General features: G+C 38.2%; 1 protein-coding gene across 1 annotated transcript in view; it reads left to right on the top strand.

Annotated features, from left to right (window-relative positions):
• The window catches only part of LOC149679242 (uncharacterized), a 50,649-nt gene extending 31,328 nt beyond the window's left edge, over positions 1 to 19,321 (top strand). The window contains exons 6-9 of the mRNA XM_089835809.1: positions 13,870 to 14,658; positions 16,313 to 17,249; positions 18,008 to 18,124; positions 18,190 to 19,321. Coding sequence (XP_089691935.1) covers positions 13,870 to 14,658; positions 16,313 to 17,249; positions 18,008 to 18,124; positions 18,190 to 18,529 — 2,183 coding nt within the window. The 3' untranslated portion in view covers positions 18,530 to 19,321. The remainder of the gene's footprint in view (positions 1 to 13,869; positions 14,659 to 16,312; positions 17,250 to 18,007; positions 18,125 to 18,189) is intronic.
• Positions 19,322 to 19,974: the final 653 nt, after the last annotated feature.

The raw sequence follows: 19,974 nt of genomic DNA, 5'->3' as shown, positions 1-19,974 counted from the left end.
CATGTCGAAGTGGTCTATTACATAAATCAGTTTAACCAAGAGTAAATATCATAACGTCGCTATTGAATGTGCTGCCATTGTTGAAATTTGCACTAAAAAAAGGTTTCACTATGAAGCGTACAGGGCATGAACGGGGATATGTTAGCAACCTATTAACGACACAATGTCATACACGTACTCTCTTAAAAGTGATAATAAATGTAGTTATAAAATGTTTTCGGGGAATGGAATTGTGCTCGAAAACCCGAGATAAGTAAATTTTTCAAATTATTGAGAGGGAAAAATTTACTACCAGTAAAATAAGTTTATTCAATGGAATAGGGTGATGGAACATTACTTTCTTAAACATGTAAGTTTTAATTAAAAAAAAGTTTCAATATCTGCGCATTCAGTCAAGTGATTAACGTTGTTCTTATCGATATTTTTAGGTCTTGGTTAAATCCAAGACGCGTTTTGATTAATCATCGTGATGTTTCTTGACCACTCGCCATCGCATAAGTTTAGGAACGACCCATACCATCTGTTCTTTATTATCTTGTGTACGGCGAAAGAGTCGACCATGTTTCAGGACATAATTTCGCTGTACGTCGAGATCCTCGAGTGTCAAATCATCGCTTTTTGTGAGTTGATCCTTAATCTTGCTAATCTTCGGATCTTCCATCTGAGCCGTCGTAAGCCAATCTTCGAACGAAATGTGAGTATTTAGAATTTCCAACCCATCGGAAGATTCTGTTTCTTCCGGAGAATCGACTGGCGCTCGACTCAATGCGTCGACATGAGCCATCTTCGTTCCAGGTCGATGAATGATCTCGAACTGGTAGTCCTGCAGTTTCAGCCACCACCTGCCAATCCTTGGGACTAGATTCTTCTTGGAAAGTGCCTTGCGAACAGAGTTACAATCCGTAACGATCGTGAACTTTACTCCAATCAAATACGTGCGGAACTTCTCGAGTGCCCATACAATAGCAAGTGTTTCCAGTTCATAAGAGTGGTATTTCTGTTCGTCGACGGTAGTCGCTCGGCTCGCATAACTGACTGGATGAAGTTTTTGATCGTTAGCTTTTTGAAAGAGGATTGCAGCTAAACCTTTCTGGCAGGCGTCGGTGTGGACTTCGGTGGGAGCTCCAAATTGAAAAAGCTCTAAGACTGGTCGTCTCGATAATTCTTCCTTTAGATTATTGAAGGCCTTTTCCTGATCCTCGTCCCATCTCCAAGATACATTCTTCCTCAAAAGTGACGTAAGAGGCACCGCTTTAATGGAGAATTTCGCAAGGAATCTTCTAAAGTAACTGGCTAGTCCAAGGAATCTTCGTAAGTCGTGAACGTTACTTGGACGGGGAAAGTTCTTCACGCAGTTTATCTTCTTTAGTCCCGGGACCCTATTCTGTAAGCGTTTTTGCCCGTAAAGTTTTCGTGAACCGTAAAGATTACGGTCGGCAAAAACCGTTTGGTGAAAAAGTCTATTCTGTAACTTTTTGGACGAAAACTTAACGGTAACGGTAAACGTTAACTTTTCGTGAGCTCGAAGGCATCCGTTAGGGATTTTACGGTTTAAAAAAGCATTGTTAAGCCTATTTCAAAAACACTATTATAGTGGTATAAACTTAATTGTTTACATATGTGTTTATTTTTGGCAATAATTTCAATTACGTTTCGAGAGTGATATTTAAATGGGCCTACCGATTAATACAAATGGAAATTCTTCGCGTTGCTGTGCAAGAAAGAATGCAATGCTTTGCGTGTCAACGCGTTTTTCGTGATAAATAAAAGTTAATTTAATTAAGTTGACAATTTATAAATAATTAAATAGTGAAGAAATACCAAGCCAACAATCTGTCAATAGTTCAACTTAAGCCTAACGAAAACGGTATGATGAAATTTCAACGGGAATTTAAAAATTAACGGGAAAATGTTTTTACTTAACGGAAAAGTTATAGAATAGCATTTTTCTCGAATTTTCATTTGGCCGTTATGCCAAAAACGGAAAACTGTAAACTTAACGGGAACCGTAATGTTTACGGGAAGGATCGAGAAAATTACAGAATAGGGTCCCAGGCTTGATTCCATTCTCGCTAACTTCGTAACCGAGATACTCGATATCTTTACTTAAGAAAAAGCATTTCTTCAGGTTCAGGGTTAAGTTGGCTCTTCTCAGGACATCTAAGATTTGCCGTAAGTGTTTCAATCCCATTGAGACGTCGCTTGAGGGAACTAAAACGTCGTCCATGTAAGCCATTGCGATGGTGTAACGTAACGGTCCCAAAACTCCGTTTATCATCCGTTGGAAAATGGCCGGCCCATTCGTTAGCCCGAACGGCATCGAGCAGAATTCGTAATGACCATCAGGAGTAATAAACGCAGTTTTGCTTCGGGACTCGTGGTCAACTGGGATTTGATAAAAGCCTGATGCCAAGTCTAGTGTCGTGAAGTATTTATTCCCTTTCAGTCTTTCCAGCTGATCTTCTATCAACGGCATCGGGAAGGGTTCCCTCTTGGTTATCTTGTTTAGTGCTCGATAATCAATGCAGATCCTCTCCTCCCCGTTTTTCTTCTTTACGATTAGAATGGGACTGGCGTATTGCGAATTTGAGTCGACCACGATCCCAGCTTCCTTCAATTCGTTGACCTTCTCTCGAACTCTCTGTCGTTCTGCGTGAGACAATCGATATGGCCTGAAGGTAATTGGCGTTGACGATTCGACTTCAATCCGAGCGGTTGCCTGGTTTGTTCTTCCCAGTTCCCCGAGGTTTTCCGCGAAACAGTCTCTATACTCGTTTAGGAGCCTTACAAGAGTTTCTTGTTCTTCTTTGGAGACGTCGGGACCAATGTTAACATCTTCTGGGTGAATGGGCTTGACAGTCTTGACATCTCTGAAGAGAACGGTTAAGTTTTGCGACTCCGTCTCTCGACAAGCTTCGGCTCGACTGAGTTTCTGACCCGAGCTGATGAAGAGATCGTGCTCTGACACGTTGATAATCGGGATTGTAGTGTACCCAGCCTTGTCTACCATGATTATACTGCGAGGTATACAGTGTTCTTGACCCGGATGAAATCTCATTTGGCTATCGAGAAATAATTCTTGGCTCGTTTCCCGTGTTTCGTTGGTATACATATCAACGAAACCGATGTAATTCGGTGGGATGACAGTAGCTCTGGTGGCCCAAAGATTTAGCGGTGGTTTTGGTAACTCCGGAATGTTGATTTTACGTAGGCAATCGTCGTCGTCGCCGTCATCATTTTTCTCGTTGAAGAGCCTTACTGTGTTTCGCCTCCTGATTAATGTGACATGCGGTTGTTCCGTGAAAGGTTGCCCGATCATCAATGGGATACTTTGGGTTGCGTCTGGAACGATGAAAACTTCAACCGAGGCGTCGGCTTGATCGACTTTTAAATGGGCCTTGATTCTTCCTATGGGTTTGACAACTCCAGCCCCATATCCATTAATGATACATCCTGCCGGAGGTTCTTCATAGGAGAATTTCAAGTTTCGAGCATCTGTTTCTCTGATAGTCACACATTTACTACCTTGGTCCAGATAAGCGTGAATTTTCTTGCTATCCAGGGTTACCTCGAAGAAGTATTTCTCATTCTTGTCATGGTCCGATTGCCGATTTTCGATGCAGAGATTATGGTTTATCCCGTCATGCTGACTTCTCGGAGCGGATCCTCTGCTTGGGCAATTCCTGGACTCATGAGTGGTCTTTGAACAATGATTGCAACGAGGCTTTCTTGACGGTTGAGAGCAGTCTTTGGCGAAATGGCCATATTCTAAGCAATTAAAGCAGAGCGGTTCTCCATTGGAATTGAATTTCGGCTTTCGTGATGAACTGGGACCTTTTTGAAATCTCGTCTGATTGCGTTGATGGTTAACTTCTGTAGGTTTATCTCCATTTTGGTATCTTGTTAGATAAGATTTATCTTGAGTCCTATCCTGGGTCCTTCCTGTTCTTGCGCTTGAGGAGAGACGGAGACGTTCTTCCATCTGCTTGACAAATCGTAGAAGTTCTTGAGGATTTGCGTACTCTCTAACACTCAGAGAGGTAATAAGTTGGTCATCCATCAATCCCGTAATTAGGTACTCCACCATATCTGATTCCGAAAGGTTGCAAAGACCAGCCTTCGCAATCTTGTCATGGTAGTAGGCCTCAAACGTTTCTCCCTTCCGTCTGGTTCGGTGTTCCATTTCTCGATAGAGTCTCTGCATCGACTTTGTTGCGGGGAACCATTCCTTAAGCAAGCTCTTCCAATCTACCCAGCTCTGATTGACCGTGGCGAGTCCATCATACCATACCCTTGCATTGCCTTCAAGCTTCGATAGAGCGTGACTGATTGTGGTTTTTTCCGACCAGGAATAGGCGTTCGCGATTTCATCTACCTTCGCTAGCCACGTTTCCATAGACTGCTGAGGGGCCACCTCAGGATCAAATACTGGGATTAACTTGTTTGCTTCATTCCATGGTTGTTGAACTGGAGTTGGTGGCGGTGGCATCGGAACTTGATTTTGTTGAACTTGTTGGGTGGTCATGACTGCTGCTAAGGCTTGTTGTACTGCAGTGGTGACCGCTACTTGCATGGCTTTCTCGAAATCCGCCATCGCAACGAATCCAGTTGGTGGTGGTCCTTGAGCCATCACTTCGTTGTTGAAAATAACGTGAGCAAGACTTTTAGGCGTATCTCTTGGCGTTGGCTGGTAAGCCCGTTGTTCTATGTCTAATTCGTTATTGGATAATTCTTCGAACTGCGTGGATAGATTTGATTTACTTGAATAGTCGTCGTTAATGTCTTGAGAACTTGAATTTGGTTGTAAGCTTGACTGAGGTTGGCTTGGGTCGGGCTTCGTGACGTTAGGATGTTTAACCTTCTTGGACTTGCGAATTTCTTTAAGATTGTTCTTAACCTGTACAGACTTAAACGATGTCTTACTCAAGGCTGGAATACCAATCTTATTCTTCTCCGCTAGTCTTGCACTGGTTCGTATTCCTTTCGATGGACCCTTCTTCTTCATTCGTTTCTCCTCATGTTGCTTCCACTGCACATTGACAGGTTGCGATGTGTCCCGTAATTACCGAACTGGTTACCGAACAAACGTACCGACTAAACTCGTATTTACCGGACACATTCTATACCGACTGATTCCTAATTTCATTCGCGTTTGGGTTTTCTTACCCCACTTCTGAAATGTTAGCGTACTCGCGACTTCGCGATTGTCAGGACGTTAAACTAATACGGATCTCATTAATAAGTATAGTTTATTAAGCGTCATTATTTACGACTTGTACAAAGACTACCCTGTTGGTTTTACTACCGTTGCTTTTATAGTTTAAGCTTATCACTAGATAAACATTACGAGGTCAAAGGTGAAAAGTCTACAGTGGCATAATCTCTAAAATACATATTGAAAGATAAGATTTGATAACACTTTCTTAAAACTATTGAATGAAAATTAATTTGAGAGAAAAGAAAAGTTAAAAGTACAACCTTTCGGGTTTCGTGCCAAGGTTGATCTTCACCCCTTTTTTGTTGCTATGCTCGTTTACTCATCGCAGGGCTCCCACCATGTCCCTAAAATACCTAAAACCCCCTACTTTTTTTGAGTTCCCTAAACCACCATAGAATTGTGATTTGGTCCCTAAATCACCATATTCCTAGTTTAATGTGCCATCAGCTTATAATATTCAACCCAAAGTCCAATTTACACATTTATATTTCTTATTTCGTTGAAAAACGAAAAAAAGACTGATTGTTAAGTGTGATAGAATTGTGATAGATAAAACGTAGTAATGTAATAAACAAAAACTAAGTCAGTTTTATGATAAAACATTTTTACAAATATCTGACTTTGTCTTTTTGTGAAAATATAAGTTCAAATAAAGATCCCATTTTGGTTCCTATTTGGTCCCTAGTTTAAAAAATTCGGTGCCTATTTCACCCTATTTCTATTCTGAAAAATCCCCTATTTCCCTACTTTTTTTTAAGATTTTGGTGGGAGCCCTGTCATCGACTAACGCCTTTGATCAACTCACCTTTTTTATTCTGTAGCACTGCGTTTTCGAACGCACTACCTTTTTTCTGTTATTGGATTTTTGATACTAAATTATAATTGATGTTTGTGGTTTTTATATTTTCTATAGGGAAATTGAAGAAGAATCGTGAAACCGGGTTGAAATATTCAGCTGAATATAAACGGGGCTTACAACGTCGCATTAGAAAGGGTAAAGAAGGAAAACGCTTCAAATGTGAACAATGTGGCTATTCTTGCAAGTATAAGCACGATTTCATCAAACATCAACGCATTCATAGCGGTGAAAAACCGTTCAAATGTGATCAGTGTGACTTTGCAAGCACGCAGAAGAGTTCTTTGAACATTCATCGACGTGTTCACAGTGGTGAAAAACCCTTCAAATGTGATCAGTGTGACTTTGCGAGTACGCGGAAGTGCGCTTTGACAGTACATCTACGCATTCACAGTGGTGAAAAACCCTTCAAATGTGATCGATGCGAATATAGATTCAGTCGGAAGAATGATTTGAAGTCACATCTACTACGCCTTCACAGTGCTGAAAAACCCTTCAAATGTGATCAGTGTGACTATACCAGCACAATGAAGAGTGATTTGATCAGACATCAACGCATTCACAGTGGCGAAAAATCCTTCAAATGTAAACAGTGCGAATATTACAGCACGGACAGGGGTTCTTTGACCAGACATCTACGCGTTCATAGCGGTGAAAAACCCTTCAAATGTGATCGGTGTGACTATAGATGTTCGCAGAAGGCTCATTTGATCACACATCAACGCATTCACAGCGATGAAAAACCCTTCAAATGTGATAATTGTGACTATGCTTGTATTCGTAAGGATAATTTGATCACACACAAACGCATTCACAATGGTGAAAAACCCTTCAAGTGTGATCGGTGTGACTATGGATGCACTCAGATGAATAATTTGATCAGACATAAACTCATTCATAGCGGTGAAAAACACTTAAAATGTGATCGGTGTGACTATGAATGTACGCAGAAGACTCATTTGATAGAACATAAACGTAGAAAACACATGTGTGAATAGACGGATTTACATTGTTGAACTAGTTGGACAAAAACCATATTTCATTCTCTTCTGTAATGAATAGGCTGAAACTGTGTATGTAACAATCCATAAAATTTCTACATTTTTAACTGTATTGCACCTGCACAATTCTTTATGTATAATAATTAAACTTATTGTGAACTTTATGTGAAGAGTGGTCCTTTCTACCGCAAAAGTTGTTTGCTTCGTTCCGGTTATATCATGAATCTATGTACACACCCCCGGACTCCCCCTTCCTTTTCCTTCTCCCGCTCCTAACACTAGCAGTCACGTGACTGCTGATTCCTTTCGCTAAGCCCCGCCCAAACCTTATAGAGAGGTTAGACAGCGTAACTTAGCTGTATATTCATTTATTATATAGATTCATGGTTATATTAATACAAGATCAAACTTAGTATGGATGAAATCTTTAATGTCACATTGAATCTCGGACTAGAAAAAGTCTTCAATTGTGATTAGCGTTTCTTTGCAAGCACACGGAAAATTAATTTGGTCAAACAACAAGCCATTTACAAGTGTGGAATAAACCATTCTTCGTGATCAATGTGCCTTAGGAAGAACGCTCTTGACTTGGAAAACGTATGGGCAATTTGAATGGGTTTGAAGTCTACACAACCAGAAAAAAATTCTAAACTAGGGACCAAATAGGAACCAAAATGGGATCTTTATTTGAACTTATATTTTCACAAAAAGACAAAGTCAGATATTTGTAAAAATGTTTTATCATAAAACTGACTTAGTTTTTGTTTATTACATTACTACGTTTTATCTATCACAATTCTATCACACTTAACAATCAGTCTTTTTTTCGTTTTTCAACGAAATAAGAAATATAAATGTGTAAATTGGACTTTGGGTTGAATATTATAAGCTGATGGCATATTAAACTATGAATATGGTGATTTAGGGACCAAATCACAATTCTATGGTGGTTTAGGGACCTCAAAAAAAGTAGGGGGTTTTAGGTATTTTAGGGACATGGTGGGAGCCCTGCGATGAGCTATCTGGAGGACAAAACCAGACGGGTTTTTGTCCGCCAGACAGCCCGACCTCCTGGTGTAAATGATATGAATCCTCCATGTGTAAAAACTATCTATATGGAACATATTTAAATGTGTTGGACAAAACGTTCACACTTTTTATGTTACTTTTAAGATTCTACATAACGTATATTTGAACTGCAGCACTTACGACTGCTCATCCTCTTGAATAATGAAAATAATAAAATGCCCGCTTTCCCATCATCGCTGGTACTACTTATTTCGACCAAAAATCATGGACAACATAGAGGGGGTGCCGGAACGAAATAAATTGGTAACTTGTCATTACGCGGCGTTACCTAGCATTTGATTCACTGAAAATCCGTTGTTAATGGTGAGAGCAAAGGAAAGATTAAAATACGACCGTTTGATTTTCGAGCCAAAGTTTCTTCTCCATTTAAGTTGATTTTCATGCCCTTCTAATTGATATGCTCGATTATTCATCAGCTAACGATTTTGATCAACAACGCTTCTTTTCATAAACATACTGTTTTCGGTGGTCTCATTATTACATTTTAATGAAGTTCTGTTGAATATTACTGTATTAGTGTATTTAAATCAGGGCCGTCGAGAGACTTTGCGGGCCCCGGGAAAGGTTATGGGTCGGGCCCCTAGAAAAATTCACCAACTCATTGGGAGGGAACTATCTGGGTTCACAGCCGTGGGTCCGCGAAATTAAGGATTTCGTGCACTCGGCAAAAGCACTACTAACACTCTTTTCCATTAACTAAAAGTTCTTAATAAGCCTACCTCTATCGCCAAATTTCAAGTATCTACCTAATATAGTTTATGAAATACCTTACGTCAAATCGTTTTTATTTCACTCAAGGGCCGATCATAAAAATTCTAACGTACTTCTAGAAGTGGTAGAGACCTAAAATCTGTGATTTATTTAGCATTTAAATCATAAAGTAAGGGCAAGAAATGATTTACTACAAGAAGGCATTAAATAACGTCCGGTGCTCGCGTGATAGTCGACAATGCCCCCTCAGGAGTGATGGGAATTGGAAACGGAGGCAAGACTTTATATTTTATTTTACTCTATATTTTCCACCAGCTATCTCTTTTACCTTTTCGTTAAGTCTTGGTTTGGTTTTTGGAACTCACGAAATCATAAGTATATTACACGTGATTCAATTTAGAAACACTTATAGAACGAACGATTTTCACGTAGAGACACGTATTCAAAATCCTTTAACCAACTATTTAATGGCAATTAAAACAAGTGCCGTACCATTTCAGCACCGCGGGCAACCTCCATTTTCTGTTTACTTTGCTCGAAGTTTTTCTTTTCTCTAGTCGGAAACTCGGGATACGTCATTCGTGTCTGTATGACCTATCCCCACGGAATCCATTGGGAAAGCGCAGAGCAGTGACGGCCATGAAAGGGGTGGGCATACTTGTCCAACGACACCGGCGTAAGAGTAGAAGCGTAAAACATTGCGACGTATGCCTTCTTATAGTAAATCACTTCTTGGTAAGAAAAAATTTAAAAATTTTGAAATTTCTTAAAATGGGTTTTTGTTCTCACTTTAAAAGCTACCTATAACAAGTTGGGATACCGAATTAAACCTCCCCGAGTTGAGACGAAATTAAGAGGTTTTTCTTAAAGGGTATGAGAAGCTTCGTTTGAAAAACCTCTGATATATATAGCAAAAGATAGAATTAATTACTGTGAATTCAAAAATATCAAGCTTTTAATTCTCCGATTTCTAGTTATTTGGCAATATGCATTTGAAAATGCTTCATATGAAATTATTTAAAATCCACTTTTTAAGAAAGGCTACAAAGCCTACAACGTTTTCTTGTTTCTGACGTCACACACGCGAGATGGTGCCACTCTCTCCGCTATCAAAGACGCGTATAGCTCGCGCTTTTTTCCTCAACGTCATAGTGATGTCATAAACCAACCGAACAAGCTGACAAGACAAAATGATTTATATATTGAAACTGAGTTTTCGTGATTTTCCAATGGATTTTAAAAATAGAGACTTTGGTTCAATTATATTAAAAACTTGATATTTTGAAAGTAGAGACTTGAAAGTGTAATATAATACCACTTTCGTGCTAAAATATGATATGAAATTGTAAATTCCCATACCCTTTAAATAACAATAAACAAGTTGGGAAAACCAAAATATTACCTCTCCGAGTCAAGAAGAGGACTACTTACAAACTTATTTACCCAGATATGGAAATGTTTCTTTTTTTATGAACATATACTGAAGTTAATTTTATGAAATATTAAAGAAGTACACAAAGCATAGCGAAGATACTGTAAATCAGACGACATTTTACATCCAATAAGGATATACTTGTACACATTAAAATCATCCGATGGGGAAAAACCGGGAAATGAAGAGATAAAACTTCGGAGGGATATTACCTTTACATGTTTGTAAAGGCCCAATTTTCTACTCCTCAACTGTATACCCTCCATGTTCAAAGCCATATTCACAACAGGGTTGCCGTGTAAACACTATCCTCTCGTTTCACCTAAACGATTTTCTTAGTTTGTCTACATGACTGTTAACGTTACATAACACCAAAGCTTATTTGTGGCTAAACGCACTGAAAGTAAATGCGCACATTATAAAGCATGAAAACACGAAGCTATAATCCGATTACGATCAGACCTTTCACTGATCTGGGCTGCCTTCGACAGAGCGCACCAAAAAGACAGCGGATTTTGGAAAACGTTTACCGGTGAGCTCTGTCGTCATAGCTTTGCTGACCGCTTTTCTCCGGTCATCGGTGTTTTGAAAATGACGCTAGCGCAATAAAGCGTGCAAGGTACCAAGGCTTAACAAAAATTGTATCATAACATATTTATAGAGATAGATAAGAACAACTTTTATAATTAAAATTAGAAACACTAAGACTAACATGTCTCTTAAAATTCTCGCGTGATCAACTGGTTTCACGCCAATTAAATAGGTATAGTCCCTTAAGAAGAGCTATTTGTAATAATTCCACCATGTTCTTTTTTTGCCAAGCTGAGAACTACGCGTTTTACGTCACGTTATCCAAAAACCCGACTATTTTCTTTGGTGACCGCGCTGGCTCAGCACTGAACACCGTGAAGTCAATATTCAAAAACAAAATCCCGTTCTGTAGGACACTGCTAACAGCGCTGCTGAACGCAGCCCAGATTTCCACAATGATGCTTTATTCAATTATAAAATCTAAGCCTGATTATTTGAAAGTGTATTTAACTTTCGGCTCACTCTGAACCGTTAATGTCTCTGCATTACAGAAACGAAAAGCAATCCCAAGCGTTTACTTGATGGTTCACTAAGCCTTATGACAAATAAAAGTTCATTTGACCGACATAGTAGTGTTCTTCTTGTAATCACTAAAGAAAGGATTATGCTATAAACAGATGTAGTATAGCTTAAGTAATATATAAACATCCATTTCAAATAATAATATAAAAAATATTCTTGGGATATCAAAATGAAACAGAGCTTTATAGCTACAAAACTACTAAAGGCATCGAAATTACGAAAAATATTTCCATATATTAATTTTACATTATGAGAAAACCAAATATTAAGGTTTTGTGGGATTTCTTTCCACATCAACACAAGGCGAACTGCTAACGCGGTGCACTAGTGTAACAACCGTTGCCTACGTTAATCAATTCCTGTGCTCGGTGGCTTCGAAGGGGGGGGGACTTTTAAGAAACGCGACTTCTTATTTTTCTCCCTATTTTAGCGCGAGATTTCATTGATAGCTGGACCGAAACGCGCGCGAAAATGAGTATTTAAAATTCCAAGCGCGAGAAAATGAAAATTTAAATTCCAAGCGCGAGAAAATGAACATTTCAAATTATTTAGGTCCAGCTATTAGCGCCACAGGTCCAGCTAATAGCGCCTCAGGTGAGAGAATTTGGTAACTTAAATAGCCAAAATAAAATTAAAAAAAGACGCCGCGCACAGGCCTTGATTAACGTAGGCAACGGTAACAACGGACGGACGGACACACACACAGACAAAAACACATAGACTGCTGTTTCACCGTTTCCGTATTAATTTTGAGTTGAGAGAAAAGATTATCTTAAATACTAAAATAAATATAATTATTATAAAATATTTTCTTCGTTAGTTATTCACCTTATTCAGGGTTACATCCTTTTTAAAAAGAAAAATTAAACATTCTTGAGAGACTTGACTAATATTGACGTTTGAATTGAAGGATACGACTGTTGTTTCGCCTTACTCAAATAGGTAGTATATAAGGGTTTCGAATCGCAGCCATGGATAAGAACAGCGCAATTGCGTGAACCTTTGGTGGAAGCCCCGCCATTGGGAGGCAGGACGTTTCTCGTAACCCTGGCCGATCGCCACGTATGTCTTATTAACCTTAAAGATGATGATGGAGTAGAAGCCAGGTGTACAGACTGGTGTCCATGTGAGATAGACAAAAACAAAGACCAGAAGATGGTGGTGTTAGAAGCCAGTGAGTACAGACTGGTGTCCATGTGGGATGGACAAAAACAAAGACCAGAAGATGGTGGTGTTAGAAGCCAGATGTACAGACTGGTGTCCATGTGGGATGGATCAAAACAAAGACTAGAAGATGGTGGTGTTAGAAGCCAGTTAGTACAGTCTGGTGTCCATGTGGGATGGACAAAAACAAAGACCAGAAGATGGTGGTGTTAGAAGCCAGTTAGTACAGTCTGGTGTCCATGTGGGATGGACAAAAACAAAGACCAGAAGATGGTGGTGTTAGAAGCCAGGTGTACAGACTGGTGTTCATGTGGGATGGACAAAAACAGAGACCAGAAGATGGTGGTGTTTGAAGCCAATAAGTGGAGATTGGTGTTCATGTGGAATGGACAATTGACTAGTCAGATGAAGTAATAATGGCCAGTTGAATTGTGGATAGCTTCAAGTTTTGAATTTTCCGGGAACTGTGAATGCGGTCCGAAAATAGCGAACACATTTGCTTCGATTCGGAAACTGCGAACGCGTTCCCTTGGGGTGTAAGTCAATAACAACAGCCAGATAGATAGAACCTCTGAAATAAGAACCTCTCCGTGACATACGTCACTCGGAGAGGTAAAAAGAAGTGAGATCCTAACAAAAATATGCAAAGCTTGGTTAATTAAAATTATGATGCTCTTTACGCTTCTATAATTTTGACTCACAAAATATCAATTTACAATTAAGCGACTGCAAGACGCTGTCTGTACTACATTTTTGTTATTAAATTATTAGCCTACATTGCCTAAACCCATAACCATAAACATAAATTGCTCCCCTCTCGACGGCCCTGGCAAGTGCGACAACTTTGCCTAAACCCATAACCATAAAACTACCACTCTTCATTCTCTTTTTGTCTTTTACTGTTTAAGTTCTAGTTGATGATTTCATTTTTTTTAAGATTTATATTTATACATACTAAAACATACAGTTTCATCTTGCAATAAGGTCTAATGAACCTATCTTAAAACGATTAAACTGAATTAGTTTGAGAGGAAGGAAAACCTAACCTAACCTAACATAACCAAACCTAAAAAGTACAGCCTTTCGGGTTTCGAGCCAAGGTTTCTCCTCCATTTAAGTTGATTTCCTTCCCTTTTAATTCATATGCTCGTTTACTCATAGGCTAACGCCTTAATTGATCAACATAGCGTTTTCGTACGCATTGGCTTTTTTTATGAATTTCGCTTGAATATTATTGTATTTTTGATACTAAATTATATGTTTGGGGTTTGTATATTTTCTGTAGGGAAATTCAGGAAGAAACGGTCAACTCGGATCAAATATTTAACTGAATATGAAAGGGGTCTACAACGTCGCATTAGAAAGGGTAGCGAAGAAAAATGCTTCAAATGTGATCTGTGTGACTATACATGCAACTATAAGTTTGATTTAATGAAACATAAACGCATTCATAGCGGTGAAAAACCGTTCAAATGTGATCAGTGTGACTATGGATTCACACAGAAGAGTTCTTTGAATATTCATCAACGCATTCACAATGGTGAAAAACCCTTCAAATGTGATCAGTGTAAATATGCGAGCACTAACAAGAGTAGTTTAATCAGACATCAACGAAGGCATACCGGTGAAAAACCCTTCAAATGTGATCGGTGTGAATATAGATGCAGTCGGAAGAGTCATTTGGAACCACATCGATGCCTTCACAGTGGTGAAAAGCCGTTCAAATGTGATCAGTGTGGCTATGCATTCACGCAAACGAGTTCTTTGTACGCTCATCAACGTATTCACAGTGGGGTAAAACCCCACAAGTGTGATCAGTGTAAATATGCCTGCACTAAAAAGAGTAATTTAATCATACATCAACGAATCCATAGCGGTGAAAAACCCTTCAAATGTGATCAGTGCAAACATAGATACAGTCGGAAGAGTAATTTGATCGCGCATCAACGCATTCACAGTGGTGAAAAACCCTTCAAATGTGATCAGTGTGACTTTGCAAGCACGTGGAAGAGTAATTTAGCGGCGCATCAACTTATTCACAGTGGTGGGAAACGATTCAAATGCCAGTATAGATAATCGGAATTTGATCAATCATCAACGCGTTCACAGTGGTGAAAAGCTCTTCTTATGTGATCAGTGTGACTTTGCTTGTAATCGTATGGGTAATTTGATCCTACACAAACGCATTCACATTGCAGGTCCCCAAAACGTCCTATAAAAGCCTATATTTTTATTACTGTCCTATAAAATCCAATGTTTTGGCAAAATTCGTCGAAAATCCTATGATTTTGAAATTTACGCAGATTTTAAGCAGCCCATCGGTTAAATCAGGACCCGGGTCTAAAATTATTTTGTTGGTTTTTAACTAGTTAAAAACTCGGCATTCTAGCTTTTAAGAAGTGCGCCTGCACAATTCTACATATTTAATAGCTCTTTGTAAACTTTTTGTGAAGAGTGGTCCTTTCTACCACAAAATGTTTTTACTTCATCCAGGTTATATTTAGTTCAAGATAAAACTTAGTGTGGATGAAATCTATAACGTAACATTAACACGCCGACCAGAAAAAATATTCAAATGTGATTATTGTCCTGGCGTTTCTTTGGAAGCGCACCTCGATTTATTTGCAAATTTGTAAAAAAAACTTATATGTGTTGGATGTGCCTTAGGAAGAACGCTGAAGGCTTGGGATAAGAATAGGCAAATAGAAAGGATTTGATGGCCGCGTAAAATTTCATTTATATCCTATATGGAACATATTAAATGTGTTGGACAAAACTTTCACACTTTTATGTTTTTTTTTTTTAAGACTATGCGTAGCGTATATTTGAACTGTATCACTTACGACCTTTAATCCTCTCGAATAAGGAAAATAATAAAATACCCTCTTTCCAAAGGGTCTTTACTCATTTCTTATTATCGCTGGTAGTTATTTCGACCAAAACTATTTTAACAGAGAGGGGGAGCCAGAACGCAATAAATAAATTGGTAACTTGTCTTTACGCGGCGTTACCTAGCATTTGATTCACTGAAAATCCGTCGTTAATGGTGAGAGCAAAGAGAAGTTTAAAATACGGCCGTTCGATTTTTGAGCCAAGGTTTCTCCATTTAAGTTGATGTATGCTCGTTTATTCATCAGCTAACGTATTTTATGAACGAGGCTTCTTTTCATAAACACACTTTTTTCGGTCGCCTCAGCATTACATTTTAATGAAGTTCCTTTGAATGTTACTGTATTAGTGTATTTTCGATACTAAATATATGATATATGATATATGTCGTTTTTATGTTTTATATATTTATAACCGTTAGGGGTAAGATTAGGGGAACTGTCTAACCTCCACATGGCGGGACTTACGACAAATGTTCGCGCATCTGCTCTTTAATGATTCATAACAATTATGAACCTCCTATTTTTGTAATTAAACAAGTCCTACATACTTTAGAATTAGTTTCATTTCGCAGAAAGTTCTAATGAACCTATCTTAAAACGATTTAACGAAAATTTATTTCCGAGCAAAGAAAATTTAAAAGTACAACCTTTAGGATTTGCATTTATTTAAGTTTATCTTCATCCCCTTTTTGTTGATATGCTCGTTTACTCTAGGCCTCAATTGATCAATAACTCACCTTTTTTCTGCGTTTTCGTGCGCATTACCTTTTTTATGAAATTCGCTTGAATGGAATTGTATTTTTGATACTAAATTTGTGGTTTTTATATTTTCCGTAGGTAAATTCGAGAAGAAACGTAAAACGGGGCTCGAATATTCAATTGAATATAAAAGGGGTCTACAACGTCGCATTAGAAAGGGTAAAGAAGAAAAACGCTTCAAATGTGATAAGTGTGACAATGAATTTACGCGGAAGTGTTCTTTGAACATCCATCAACTCATTCACAGTGGTGAAAAACCCTTCAAATGTGATTGGTGTGAATATAAATGTACAGAGAAGAGTACTTTGATCAGACACGAACGCATGCATAGCGGTGAGAAACCCTTCAAATGTGATCGGTGCGAATATAGATCCAGTCGGAAGTGTCGTTTGAAGTCACATCTACTAGGCATTCACAGTGGTGAAAAACCCTTCAAATGGGATCAGTGTGGCTATCGATGCATGCATAAGAGAATTTTGATCATACATCAACGCATTCACAGTGGTGATAAACCCTTCAAATGTGATCAGTGTGATTATGCAAGTACGTGGAAGAGTGATTTGATCAGACATCAACGCATTCACAGTGGTGAAAAACCCTTCAAATGTGATCAGTGTGACCATGAATTCACACAGAAGAGTTCTTTGGACATTCATCAACGTATTCACAGTGGTGAAAAACCCTTCAAATGTGCTCAGTGTGACTATGGATTCACGCAGAAGAGTTCATTGATCAGACATGAACTTATTCACAATGGTGAAAAACCCTTCAAATGTGATCAGTGTGATTATGCCTTCACGCAGAAATCTAATTTGATCACACATCAACTCATTCACAGTGGGGTAAAACCCCACAAGTGTAATCAGTGTAAATATGCCAGCACTAACAAGAATGGTTTAATCATACATCAACGAAGGCATAGCGGTGAAAAACCCTTCAAATGTGATCGATGTGACTATGCATGTACGCAGAAGTGTCATTTGACCTTACATAAACGTAAAAGACACTTGTATGAATAGATGGATTTACATTTTAAATGTGTTGGACAATAACCACATTTGATCACCTGAATGGGCCGAAACTATGTATGTAACAATCCATTAAATTTATCCATTCTAAATTGTATTAACGAAAGAAAATACTCTTGGAGCTATATGCTGTTGTAACGCCGCATAATTTACCATTTTGCAAAATTACCGTGACATACTTACTCTAGTCCTGGATCTTCATTTGCTTCTTTAATTACTTTAACTTCTTCATCGGCTTAAAACAACAGAGATTGGAAAACTGTCAAATTCAAACTTATTTTTCCAGTACTTAGTAGGTATATGACGTATATAGGTTTAATTGGCTGAATGTTTCTGTTCAATCATATTGTAACGTTTATTTCATCATGCGTTTATTAGTATAACCAGGAGTTCATGTAACTTTGCATTTTGTATATTGTCTCAGTGATCAAATTTTACTCTACATATATATTTTCGCAAGTTGTTGGTATGAATTTTTCTTCTTTCCGAGTATGACCAAGCTGCCTTTATATCGGTAACACATAGGGAAGTTTTAGGAGTGGTTTGATTGAGTTCTTCTCTACACTGGTAATGCGACGAACCCCTAGACATTAAGCCTGTTAAGAACGTACTCTTCTGTACCCGTAACATGTTTAAATGCGTTGGACAAAACGTTCACACTTTTTTATGTTAACAAAGAAGAAGAAACGTAAAAAGGGGCTCAAATATTCAACTGAACATAAAATGCTCCACAACGTCTCATTAGAATGGGTAAAGAAAAAAACTTCAAGTGTGATCAGTGTGACTTTGAAAGTACGTGGAAGTGTAATTTGATCATACATCAACGCATGCATAGCGGTGAAAAACCCTTCAAATGTGATCGGTGTGACTATGCGTGCACGCGGAAGAGTTCTTTGAACATTTATCAACGCATTCACAGTGGTGAAAAACCTTCAAATTTTATCGGTGTGACTATGCCAGCACAATCAAGAGTAATTTGATCATACACAAACGCATTCACAGTGGTGAAAAACCCTTCAAATGTGATCAGTGTGAATATGCTAGTAATCGTAAGAATCTTTTAATCGCGCATCATCACACTCACAGTGGTGAAAAACCCTTGAAATGTGATCAGTGTGACTATGGATGCACTCAGAAGATTAATTTGATCATACACAAACGCATTCACAGTGGTGAAAAACCCTTCAAATGTGATCAGTGCGACCATAAAGTTACGCAGAAGAGTAATCTGACCGTACATAAACGTAGAAGACACATACATGAATAGATGGATTTACATTTTAAATGTGTTGGACAAAAACCGTATTGCATCCTTTTCTGAAATGAATGAATGGGCCAAAACTGTGGCGCCATTTTCAGAACTAATTTGAATTGAACTGAGTTTCATTTTCATATCATATAAAACAACGTAACAGTAATGTTACTTTTCATAGTTAAAAAAGATTAACACAATTTTTTAAAATACAATTTTTGTTAATTTAGCGTTATTTAAATTTAAGAGAAAATCTGAGTTTAAAAATACTCATATATTTTGTGCAAATGAAAAGTTTATTCACGAAAATATATCATTAATGGTATTTGTATTAACAATTTTAAAGTAGCTACATGTAAAGCGAGTCTTTTTTTTTTCAGTCTATTTTCAGTAACGTGACTTCTTTTGCATTCTTTTTATGGAATTTAAAGGGACTGTAAAGTAGCCATCGGCGGGTGGGTAAAAATTATTTGAATTACGTCAGAGGCACGTGACCAAGGAGAGGCGTGGTTCAAAGAAGCTTAGTTCGTTTCATTTCGAAAACTACCACTTCGTGGAATTGGCGCTGCATTCTCGCGAAAAACAAGGACTAGATGTCCAGTTCCACTCCATGAGGAGCCTTTGTACCTTGGCATCACGTGATATCTGTGACGTATTTCAAATAATTTTTACCCACCCGCCGATGGCTCCTTTACAGTCCCTTTAATATGAATTTGTTCCAGTTGCCTATGTAAAATGTTTTGTAGTCACGGAGAATTTTGCGCGATAATTGAAAATGTATTTTTTCTAATAATATTTTACAATCTATTTGAAAAGTTACTAACTTATTTAAGAAACTCAAGTTCAGGTAAGTTAATCTGTTTCTAATTGTTAGAAGCCTGTGGTCATTTAAGATATTAATGTAATCGTATTGTCAGCGTTTTAAAAAACCTTTCATATACGATTTGAACGAATTTTCAGTAATATACCCGTTTCAAAAAGGGCGAGGGGCAAAGTAAAGTATGCTTCATATAGGGTTACAACGGAAAATCAGGTATGTTAATCTAAAGACGGCGATCTCAAGTTGTTTTTGCATTCATCTTAAGACAACAAGGTTGTTGAACATTATTATCTATTTTACCCTCAAGTTTTCAAAAGAGTCTATTCTAGAACAGTTTAAACAAGTTGGGAAAACCAAAATATTACCTCTCCGAGTCGAGATGAAGCCTACTTTCAAACTTATTTACCCAGATATGGAAATGTTTCTTTTTTATGAACAAATACTGAAGGGGGAGTGAACTGTGTATCCCCTACGTTAGGGGCAACTTTGTACTAGAGAATACTATTTGCCCCCGGAAGGGGAGGGGGGATATCACAAAGGTAAGAGAAAGAGGGTTAGGACGTTGCCGTATATGGGAAAGAAATTACTCTATAAGGATATACATATACAGGGTGTTTGTGAAAGGTCCATCAGTATTGAA

Source organism: Phalangium opilio, unplaced genomic scaffold (assembly GCF_054372755.1).
Source record: "Phalangium opilio isolate 3A_F unplaced genomic scaffold, DU_Popi_V2 ptg000041l_1, whole genome shotgun sequence".
Classification (NCBI taxonomy): Eukaryota; Metazoa; Arthropoda; class Arachnida; order Opiliones; family Phalangiidae; genus Phalangium; species Phalangium opilio.
Note: the sequence above shows the minus strand (reverse complement) of the source record. Positions and strands in the feature narration are given on the sequence as shown.